Genomic DNA, 12,347 nt, shown 5'->3' with positions numbered 1-12,347 from the left:
CTAGAAATTAAGCCTACAGTGACTGAAATAAAAAAAATAATATACAGAGATCCAACAGCAGACTTAAAGATCATAAGAATCAAGTCAAAGATTTAAAATACAAAGAAGCATAAAACACCCAACTTGAAAAGAAAAAAGAATCCAAAAATATGAAGACAGTGTAAGGAGCCTCTGAAATAACTCCAAGTGTACCAACATCACAATTAAGGGGGTTCCCGAAGAAGAGAGAGAGCAAGATATTGAAAACCTATTTGAAGAAATAATGACAGAAAACTTCCCACACCTGGTGAAAGAAATAAACTTACAAGTCCAGGAAACACAGAGATCCCCAAACAAAAGGGAATCCAAAGAGGACCACACCAAGACACATCATAATGAAAATGCCAAGAGCAAAAGACAAAGAGAGAATATTAAAAGCAGCAAGAGAAAAACAGTTAGTTACCTACAAGGGAGCACCCATACAACTGTCAGCTGATTTCTCAACAGAAACTATGCAGGCCAGAAGGAAGTGACAAGAAATATCCAAAGTGATGAATACCAAGAACCTATAACCAGGATTACTTTACCCAGCAAAGCTATCATTCAGAATTAAAAGGCAGATAAAGAGCTTCACTGACAAGAAAAACCTAAAGGTGTGCATCACCACCAAACCAGTATTATGTGAAATGCTGAAAAGTATTCTTTGAGAAGAGGAAGAAAAAAAAGGTAAAGAAAAGTTTTGAACAACAAATACATATCTATCAACAAGTGAATCTAAAAATCAAGTGAATAAAAAATCTGATGAACAGAACAAACTGGTGAATCCAATAGAATCAGGGGCATAGAAAGGGAGTGGACTAAGAATTCTTGGCAGGAGGGGCATGGGGATGTGGGAAGAGACTGGACAAAAATTGTACATCTATGGATGAGGACAGTGGGATGTAAGGGCAGAGGGTAGGGTGGGAACTGGGTGGAAGGGAAGCATGGCGGGGGAGGAACAATTGTAATAATCTGGACAATAAAGATTTATTTAAAAAAAATACAGTGCTTTTTCCCATAGGATTGCTCATAAGGGGGCCTGGGATGCCCAAGAGCTTCAACTCATGGTAGGGGCTTTTCATGTGCCAAGGAGACCCTGAATTGTCAAGTCACTAGCACTTTTATTTACTGGAGCCCTAATCTGAGCTTTGACAGATTGAGTTTGAGCTTTGACTCAGACATTTTCTTTAACCTATTGTATATTTCACTAAGCAACACAAAAATGATTAAATCATTTAGCATTTAACTGCTGAGAACATCTGGAATATGTGTGTGTGTGTGTGTGTGTGTGTGTGTGTGTGTGAAAGAGAGAGAGAGAGAGAGAGAGAGAGAGAGAGAGAGAGAGAGAGAGAGAGAGAGGGAGAAAACTCACTAATTTGAGTTGATGAACAGGTAGAGTAGGTAACTCTCACATTGTAAAATCACTGATAGGAATTGGCTCATTTTTTTCCACACATAATAAACCTCCTTTTGCATACCAAATCACACCACAGCTTTGTTCAGAATACAGAACAAGTATCCTATTCTTCTCAGCATGACAAAACACACTTAAACATGTCAATTTCTTATGGGAACTTTTGTTGAAGTCAGCCTCTTGCTTCCACAATAATTTGAAGACAGCTGTTGATATTACTTTAATAGATGCATGCAAATTTCTTCAAGAGATGTGCCTCATTCAATAGGTATGCAACAAAGAGACGGTCAGCATTATGTGACTCTATATTCCCTGTCATATTAGTGATCAGGGAATCATCTGAAACTCACTTACCTGGAGCCAGGCAAACTGAGACAACTCAGGGCAGCCCAGAGAAGAAAGAACACTGCCGGAGCCCTCCAAGCCCAGGCCCAGGATGTCTTCATTTTCTCTCTGGGACGGGGGTCCAGTTGTGAAGCCTAGATCCATGGAAAGCCTGTCCAGAGAGTGCCACCGTCAGCTCTGGCCCCACAGAGCAAACAGTTCAGCAAGGTAAACAGAACCAGTCACAGGAAACCCATTAGACTTTGCACAGACAGAAAATTTCCCCACAACTCTAGAAAGCAATGACAGTGCATACATTCTGCAGTAGCTTGGTTTTTATTTCTCTAACAGACTTTTAGGTAAGCCACCGAAAGGGCAGGGAATAAGGACTACGGCCTTTAAGTACAGATTACCTGGGTTCAGATTCTTTCTTTAAACTTTTTTTTCGATTATAGTTTATATTCAATATAATTTTGTATCAGTATCAGGTATATAGCACAGTGGTTAGATAATCATATGTTTTACAAAGTGTTCCCCCTAATATTTCCAGTACCCATCTGATACTATACATAGTTACTATAATATTATTAACGTTATTTCCCATGACGTACTTTACATCCCCATGACGATTTAGTAATATTCAATCAGCACTTCTCAATCCTTTCACTTTTTTTCAGCCAGTCCCAGGATATCCCTCCCCTCTGTCAATCATCAGTCTGTTCTCTGTATCTATTAGTCTGTTTCTGTTTTGTTCTTTTATATTGTTCTTTGGATTCCACACATAAATAAAATCACATGGTCTTTGTCTTTCTCTGACTGACTTATTTCAGTTAGTATAACACCTTCTAGGTTCATCTAGGCTGCCACAAATGGTAAGATTTTGTTCCTTATTTATGGCTGAGTAATTCCATTGTATATATTTACAACAGCTTTTTATCCATCAAATCCTTTTGTTGCCTACCAGCTTTGCAACCTTGAGCAAGTTACTTTCCCTCTATGCCTTAATCTCTTCACTTGAAAAATGATGAGGATTAAATAAATTAACATATCCAATGTGCATAGAACATGCTTATATTAGTAGGTGGAATGCAGGGCTTGGAGTTATGCCAAGTTTTGAATTCCACTTTCCCCTTTTTCTAGCTATGTGATTTTGAACAAGTTGGCAAGAGGCTGTAGAACTCTATAGTCCATCTACCTGAGTTCAAATGATCTCTGTATGTTTCACCATTATTGGGCCTGAGGCATACTAGTATTATTAACCCATCTGGGCCAGAGTTTCATAAAATCTATAAAGCAGTATCCACCTCATGGGGTTGAGGTGAAGGTTAGATAAATCTCAATATTTAAGTCACTTTGAACAGTGCCTGGCACATACTATGTGCTCTCTCTGTAAGTGACTGTCTCTGATTCTGTTTCCTCATATGTAAAATCCAGAGGGCCATGCCTACCTGTCACTCAGAGTTGTGAGAGTCAGATTAGATACTAAACATGAAAATATTTCACAAATAGGCATTACAAAATGATAGGTGTAAGGTAATAATTAACCAAATATGTGTTGTTGTTATATAATTTACATAGAACTTTATTTAGGATATTAGATGAATTTAATATCTGTCCTCAATATTTGCTAGTCACCCTAAGAGCCACAAATGGTAGTAGAACCCAAAAGGACCTCAGTAAATGCCTTTGTCATGCACCTGTCACTTCTCTTACCTTAAAGGTCAGAGGAGATCTGTTGTTTGTCTGTCCTCTGGTTGGACACAGCAAAGGCACGTGCCACTCAAGTGTGGGGAGTCTAGCTTGTTTTATTCGAGCCTGGAAGAGTGCTTCTCCTTCATCATTTCATTATTCAGAATAGTTCACCAATTGCCCTGTCATTTCTGAGAGTCCTCAGCATTAAACTGGATTTAAAGATAATGTAAGGGGGGGGGGGGGGGGGCGGAGCTTGAAGATGGCGACCGAACAGATGGACTTGTTCTGACCCCGGACCCAGGACAGATAAAAGTAGCGTCTAAGTCGCTCAGGGAATGTTGATTAGCAGCCAAGGGGCAGCGGAACTCTCAAGGAAGGTAAGGAAGGGTCCGCTGGACAGGATTTTCTGACCAAGCAGCCAGCACTGCCGCAGTGGCTCTCCCGGAGCTGCAGGCTTGGAGGGAAGGCTGCGCCATCTTACCAGGAAAGGAGGATCTTCTCTGAGGCCTGGGAAACCCATAGCGGAGGAGTCCATCGAGCAGCTGTGACGCCCCAATCGGCGCAAACATGTGGATTCAAGGGAGTTCTTCAACCACCCACGGAAAGGTCAGAGTTTGTGAGGATAGCCTGAGGGATCTGGGTCCCGTGGCGCAGGCAGCTATGGTAGCCGCAGAGCTCCGGCAAGGCTCCGCCTCCACTGTAGCTGAGAGCGCCTTGCTGCTGCCTGCGCTGAGCTGTGCCCAAAGAAGGCTGCAGCCAGAATCCTGCCTGGCAACACCCACTCTGGGGTTTGGCGTAATCTTCCCCAGAAGTGGGACTTTTTTAAAATGCCAGGGGACACGGGACAGATTGTTAAAAATCGAGGCTGTCCCGATAAGGGTGGAACATCTGGACATCTCGGCGCCTGATCCCCTTACCCCCTTGCTCCTGAATACTAGGGAAGGACTGCCCAGTTGGGCAAATCCAGGGAAATTGCAGGGGGAAATTGCCTTCCTGGAAACAAGGGATTGGAGCCAGAAGAGATAGTCTGGGAGACAGTTGGCACTCTGCCAGCTAGAGCCATAGAGAAAGAAGGCCAGAGCAACCAAAAAGACGGGGAGGTGAAACCAGTAACACTGACACCTAAGGGCTGAAATACAAACTGCCTTTTTTTTTTCTTTTAATTAATCAAAAATAAATGGACAAAAATAACTAAGATATAGCCTACTTAAAATTAAGGATTACCTTACAAAACTGAGGTGCAGTGAAATGCTGGGAACTGCAAGACTCTCTGGTCCGAGAATCAGGCATGGCAAATACAATAACAGAGGAAGTGAATGACCACTAATTTTACTATTCTTTTATTTTATTTTCATTTTTTACATCTTTTATTTAATTTTCATTTTTTACATCTTTTACTTAAGAAACGGTTTTTTCTTTTTTCCTTTCTTGATTTTACCTTTTCAATTATTACATTTTTCAATCTGTATCATCAATATTGCTACTGCTATTTTGCAATTTTTGATTCTTTTTTTTTCCACTCCAGTACCATTTTATTTTTTCTTTATTTTACATTGGGAGTAACCTTCATTCTATTTTAATCTCTACTATAGCATCATTCAACCCTATCTCAACTCGACCTTTACACCATCACTCTCTTACTAAACATTACCCTTTTAGTCTCTGGTTTATCCTATCCCTTTCCAGCTTTAGTTTTTCCTCTATTCTTATTGTATACCTCCTGCTAAAGCTCTCACTATACTTATAGACCTAAGTTCCAATCCCTGATCCAAGTGTATAAATACCACTCTCTGCACTATATTAACTAGTTAAAAAAACAAAAACAAACAAAAAAAAACTGTTCTCCTCTCTACCCTTTTCTCATTGTTTGTGTGAAGGTTGATTATTGTGAATTTTTATGCTTTTTAGTGAAATTGTTATGCTTATTCCTGTGTTGTTATTGTTCCTTTGTATTTTTTAAAAAATCCTCTGTTTTATTTGTTTCTTTTACCTCTGTATATCATAGCCTTACTTAATAATAGTGGATATTGTAGTTTGTATTAATCTCCAAGTATTGTTACTGGCATTGGCTGGGTTCAGTGGTTGTTCTATGGCAATTTTCTCCATATATATATATAGTTTGTTTCCCATTTCTCTTTTAGTTTGCTTTCTCTCTCTCTCTCTCTCTCTCTCTCTCTCTCTCTCTCTCTCTCTCTCTCTCTCCTTTTTCCCCTGTTTTCCAACTTCATTTTGTCATTACTTTTTTCTTCTTTTTCTATCTCTTTATCCCTCTTTTTTTATTTACTTATTTTATTTATTTTTTTAAAATTTCTATTTATATTATTTTTACCTTTCTTCCTTCTCTCCTATCCCCTAATTTGCCTTTCTCTAGTGGTCACCTATATTAGAGGTTATTAATATTGTAAATACATTCCTGTTAAGTGCCTCTTGTGTTGTACCTGGAAGTGTTGTATTTTATATCTTTAAATCAACACAAGAGAAGGAACACCACATAACCAGACATCCTAAAAAGAGAGGCCATGGGGAGACAAAAAAAAAAAAAAAAAAATACCCCGCACATGAAAGAAAAGCAGGCAACACCAGAAAAGGAAGTAAATGAGTCAGAGGCAAGCAGCCTACCAGAGCAAGAGTTCAGAATAATGATCAAAGGATGGCTAAAAAGAATGGAAGAGAAATTTGACAATAACCAAGAAGAAACGACAAGAACCATGAGGAACTGAAGAAGAGCCATGCGGAATTGAAGAAGAACCAAGAAGAAATGAAAAATGACATCGCTACCATGAAGAACACAATAGAAAGCATCAGGAGTAGACTAGGTGAAGCAGAGGACTGCATCAGTGAGCTAGAAGACAAGATGGAAAAAAATACCCAATTAGAGCAGCTTCTAGAAAAAAAGATTAAAAAGCAGGAGAGCCTACGGGAGCTTTTGGACAATACAAAACAAAATAATATTCGAATAATAAGGGTTCCAGAAGGAAAGGAAACTGAGGTAGACATGGAAAACGTATTTCAAGAAATAATGACAGAAAACTTTCCTGAGATAGAGAAGAAAAACCCACACAAATCCAAGATGCTCGCAGAGTCCCAAGCAAAATGAATCCCAGAAGACAGACTCCAAGGCACATTATAATTAAATTGGCAAACAACAACGACAAAGTAAGAATCTTAAAAGCAGCCAGAAAGAGACAGAAAGTTACATATTATAAAAAGGAACACTCATCAGACTAACAACTGATTTCTCAACAGAAACATATCAGGCCAGAAGGAAATGGGATGAAATATATAAAGTCATGCAAAGGAAGGGTCTGAATCAAAGAATACTGTACCCAGCAAAGCTATAAATCAAAATTGAAGGGGAAATCAGTAGCTTCACGGACAAAAAAAGACTGAAGGAATTTATCTCCACCAAACCAGCAATGCAAGAAATGCTAAAGAGTCTACTGTAAAAATAAATAGGAAGTGAAGAAGGAACACGGGTATGGAATAAAATTGGTGTCAAATGAGTACCTATCAATAATAACCTTAAATGTAAATGGATTAAATGCTCCAATCAAAAGACATAGGGTGTCAGATTGGATAAGAAAACAAGACCCATACATTTGTTGTCTACAAGAAACCCACCTCAGAAAAAAAGATGCACACAGACTGAGGGTGAAGGGATGGAAAAAAAGTTTCCCAGGCAAATGGAAATGAAAATAAAAAAGCTGGGGTAGCAATGCTTATATCTGACAAATTAGATCTCAGAGTGAAGGACATAACAAGTGATAATGAAGGCCACTTCATAATACTAAAGGGAACAATCCAACAAGAAGAAATAACCCTGGTAAATATATATGCACCCAATACAGGAGCACCCAAATACATTAAAAAAAAAAAAAAAAAAAAAAAACTGCTGGAGGACATTAAGGGAGAGATTAATAGCAATACAATCATAGTAGGGGATTTTAATACCCCACTGTCACCCTGCAACAAATCATCTAAACAAAAAGTCAACAAAGAAATATCAATCCTAAATGACTCACTAGACCAGATGGAATTAATTGACATCTTCAGAACATTCCACCCCAAAGCCACAGAATATATATTCTTCTCAAGTGCACATGGGACATTCTCAAAGATAGACCACATTTTGGGACATAGGCAAATTCTCTTCAAATTCAAGAAGATAGAAATCATATCAAGCATCTTCTAAGATCATAATGGCATAAAACTGGAAATTAACTACAATAAAAATAATCCAAAGAAATCAAACACATGGAGACTAAACAGCATGCTATTAAACAAGGACTGGGTTACCAGAGAAATCAAGGAAGAAAGTAAAAACATCCTGGCAACAAATGACAATGAAAACACAACAATCCAAAATCTATGGGACACAGCAAAAGCAGTTTTGAGAGGGAAGTTCATATCCTTATAAGCCTATTGCAAAAACTAGGAAAAATGGTAACAGATGATCTAACTTTACAACTCAAAGAGTTAGAAAAAGAGCAACAAGAAAAGTCCAGTGTAAGCAGAAGGAAGGAAATAACAAAAATCAGAGCACAGATAAAAGACATAGAGACCAAAGAAACAATACATGAGATCAACAAAACCAAGAGCTGGTTCTTTGAAAGGATAAACAAGATAGATGGACCTCTAGCCAGGCTAACCAAGAAACAAAGAGAGAGGACCCAAATAAACAAAATCAGAAATGAAAGAGGTGAAATAACAACAGACCCCACCGAAATACAACGGATTGTTACAAAATACTACGAACAACTCTATTCCAACAAACTGAACAACCTGGAGGAAATGGACATATTCCTAGAAAAATACAAACTTCCAAAACTCAATCAGGAAGAATCTAAAAATCTCAATAGACCAGTGACTTGAGAAGAAATTGAAACAGTCATCAAAAAGCTTCCAGCAAACAAAAGCCCGGGGCCAGATGGCTTCACAGGAGAGTTTTACCAAACATTCAAGGAAGAACTAAAACCTATCCTCCTCAGACTATTCCAAAAAATCCAAGAGGAAGGAACACTTCCAAACTCCTTTTATGAAGCCAGCATCACCCTAATACCAAAACCAGATAAAGACAGCTCAATGAAAGAGAATTACAGGCCAATATCCCTCATGAACATAGTTGCCAAAATCCTCCACAAAATTCTAGCAAATCGACTCCAGAAGAACATCACAGAGATCATACACCACGACCAAGTAGGATTTATTCCAGGAATGCAAGGGTCGTACAATATCCACAAATCAATAAATGTGATACATCACGTAAACAAATTGAAAGATAAAAATCATATAGTCATATCAATTGATGCAGAAAAAGCATTTGATAAAATCCAACACCCTTTCCTGATAAAAACTCTTAACAAGGTGGGAGTACAAGGATAATATATCAACATAATAAAAGCTATATATGATAAACCCACAGCCAACATTATACTCAATGGGCATAAACTAAAACCATTCCCTCTAAGAACAGGAACAAGACAGGGATGCCCACTCTCGCCACTCCTGTTTGACATAGTACTGGAAGTACTAGCCATTGCAATTAGACATGAGGAGGAAATAAAAGGCATCCAAATTGGAAAAGAAGAATAAAGTTATCCTTATTTGCAGATGACATGATATTGTACATAAAAAACCCAAAAAACTTCATTAAAAAACTAATTGACTTAATAAATGAATTTGGCAATGTAGCAGGATACAAAATTAAAGCCAAGAAATCCATGGCATTTCTATACACCAACAGTGAAACTACAGAAACAGAGACTAAAAAAGCAATTCCATTTACCATCACACCAAAAAAATTAAGATATCTAGGAATAAATTTAACTAAGGAAGTAAAGGACCTATATGCAGAAAACTACGCGACACTGAAAAAAGAGGTAGAGGAAGATGTAAAGAAATGGAAGAACATACCATGTTCATGGATTGGTAGAATCAACATCATCAAAATGTCCATACTTCCTAAAGCAATCTATAGGTTCAATGCACTCCCCATTAAAATACCAACGACATATTTCACCGACCTAGAAAGAACTCTCCAAAAGTTCATTTGGAACATAAAAGACCCCGAATAGCCACAGCAATCCTGAGAAAGAAGAGTAAAGTAGGAGGGATCTCAACACCAGACTTCAAACTATATTACAAAGCCACTGTTCTCAAAACAGCCTGGTACTGGCACAAGAACAGACATATAGATCAATAGAATCGAATTGAGAACCCAGATATCAACTCAAATCACTATGCTCAATTAATATTTGACACAGGAGGCATGAATATACAATAGAGTCAAGACAGTTTCTTCAATAAATAGTATTGGGAAAATTGGATAGACACATGCAAAAGAATGAAACTAGATCACCAACTTACACCATATACAAAAATAAACTCAAAATGGATATAGGACTTAAACATCAGCCAGGAAACCATAAAAATACTAGAAGCATCCACAGGCAGCAAAATCTCAGATGTATGCCATAAGAACTTCTTCACTGATACTGCCTCTAGGGCAATGGAAGCTAACGAGAAGATAAACAAATGGGACTACATCAAAATAAAAAGCTTTTTTACAGCAAAAGTAACCATCAACAAAACAACAAGAAAGCCCATGGTGTGGGAGAACACATTTGCAAATAATACCACTGATAAAGGCTTAATCTCCAACATTTACAGACAGCTTATACAACTAAATAAAAGGAAGATGAATGATCCAATCAAAAAATATGCAAGGGACCTAAATAGAATATTTTCAAAAGAAGACAGAAGGAAGTCCAAAAGGCACATGAAAACATGCTCTAAGTCACTAATTGTCCGAGAGATGCAATCAAAACAAGAATGTGGTATCATCTCACACCTTTCAGAATGGCCAACATCAACAAATGAACAAAAGACAAGTGTTGGCGAGTTTGAGGAGAAAAAGGAACCCTCATGCACTGCTGGTGGGAATGCAGACTGGTGCAACCACTGTGGAGAACAGTGTGGAGTTTCCTCAAAAAACTGAAAATTGAACTCCCATTTGACCCAGTAATCCCTCTTCTAGGAATATATCCCAAGAAACTAGAAACACCAATCAGAAAAGATATATGCACCCCTATGTTCATAGTAGCACAATCTACAATAGCCAGAATTTGGAAACAGCGTAGGTGCTCGTCAGCAGATGATTGGATCCAAAAACTATGGTACATCTACACAATGGAATACTATGCTGCCATATAAAAGAAGGAATTCTCATCATTTGCAGCAACCTGGATGGAATTGGAGAACATCATGCTGAGTGAAATAAGCCAATCAATGAAAGAGAAACACCACATGACCTCACTCATTTATGGATAATAAAGAACATTATAAACTGCTGACCAAAAGATAGATATAGAGACAGTAAAGCAACAAGCAGACTGTCAAATTACAGTGGAGAGGGGAGGAAGATCTGGGGGGGATAATAGATCAACCGAAGGACTTGTAAACATGCATATAAGTACAACCAATGGACATAAAACTCTGGGGAGGGAGGGTATCTCTGGGAGGGAGGGAGGGGGGCAAAAAAAATCAATTAAATATATTTAAAAAAAGAAAAAAAAGAAAAGGTATCTAACAACGAAAAATAAAAATAAAAAAATAAAAAAATAAAAAAATAAAGATAATGTCACACTAAGGATCTCCTGAAATGGCATAGTCCAAGCAAATGTTCGCCTCAGGACCTCTTGGGTAATTCCCAGATTGCCTGTGACCAGATGTGGGATGACTATCTTCCCATGTTCAATTCCAATGTGAACACAGCATGTTAGCTCTAATTCCCAACCCACAGATGCTAGCCTCCTCTGTGTGAGGGACGCAGGAGTGAGGTGTAAAAGGCAAACTCAAAGGCAGTGTGCATACAGCCAAGGTTCTCAGACAAAGCTCCCTGAACACCCTCACTGACTCAGAATCAGCAAATTAAAGTCCAAACTGCTCTCACCTGGCATAATGACTGATCTGCAGTCCATAAAGGGCTGTGCAGACGTGGCCCATGGCTGTCAGTGTGAGGACTTGGGGGACAGCACCAGGTAATTAGAGCGTGGGCTGGGAAAAGAAAATAGCCTGGATTTGATTTTCTTAAACAGGCTATCTAATTTCTCTAAGACTGTTTTATCATCTGTAAAATGGGGATAAGAATTCATTAATATCCACTTCATAAGATGTTTCTGAGGTTTGAATATATAAAATATTGAGCCCTTATTTCCTGACCCAGTTTGGCCGCACTCTTGTGTGCCAGTCTTCTCCCCACCTGGCCATGTCTGCTAGAGCGCTGGGCTGTGCTGGGAAGGGGATGGCTGAGAAGGCACATAGACCAGGCGTCCCTAAACATGAATTGCACCAGAGCCCAGAACTCAAGGTCTGCTGTCAGACCATCCTGTGTGCATTCCAGTTATCGTTAGCCCCAGCATGAGGCACAATCTCACTGTTGTCCCAAAGGATGCATGACCTGAACTTTGACACAACTGATTGCAGTAGTTAATCATTTGTAAACAAGCAGAAAATTGTGTTTCAAGAAGGATTCATGCCTCTCTTATATAGGCCTGCATTAAAGAGAAGCCATGTCCTTCCCAGATAAGGTTCTCCCTCTACCTTCTTAACCTGATAGACTCATGGAGGAACCTGCAAAATTTAGAGGCAGTTATATGTGCTCTCTCACCTCCAGATATTTTGTGTAAGCTGTCCCCCTCCCCAAAATATGTGCCACTTAGCTAAATATGAGTCATTATTTACATTTCATACTAATGTCACTTTAACAAAGAAGCCTTCTTGATTGGCTCTTCTGGGGTTCTTTGGTTCCAGAATCGACTAGATCTCCTGGAAGTCCAACCTTATATTGCCCCCTAGTGGTTTCAGGTGCCACTCATCCGAGGTCATGCCAGAAAAACTC

At 38.7% G+C, this 12,347-nt stretch overlaps 1 protein-coding gene across 1 annotated transcript in view; it reads right to left on the bottom strand.

The window, feature by feature from the left end:
• Positions 1-1,964, bottom strand: part of C8B (complement C8 beta chain) — a 47,828-nt gene extending 45,864 nt beyond the window's left edge. Inside the window, exon 1 of the mRNA XM_036445768.2 lies at positions 1,787-1,964. Within this exon, the coding sequence (XP_036301661.1) occupies positions 1,787-1,878 (92 nt within the window). The 5' untranslated portion in view covers positions 1,879-1,964. The remainder of the gene's footprint in view (positions 1-1,786) is intronic.
• Positions 1,965-12,347: the final 10,383 nt, after the last annotated feature.

The sequence above is a fragment of the Pipistrellus kuhlii genome, unplaced genomic scaffold, assembly GCF_014108245.1.
Source record: "Pipistrellus kuhlii isolate mPipKuh1 unplaced genomic scaffold, mPipKuh1.p scaffold_m20_p_2, whole genome shotgun sequence".
NCBI classification, from domain to species: Eukaryota; Metazoa; Chordata; class Mammalia; order Chiroptera; family Vespertilionidae; genus Pipistrellus; species Pipistrellus kuhlii.
The sequence above is the reverse complement of the archived record's forward strand: the minus strand, read 5'-3'. Positions and strand labels throughout refer to the sequence as shown.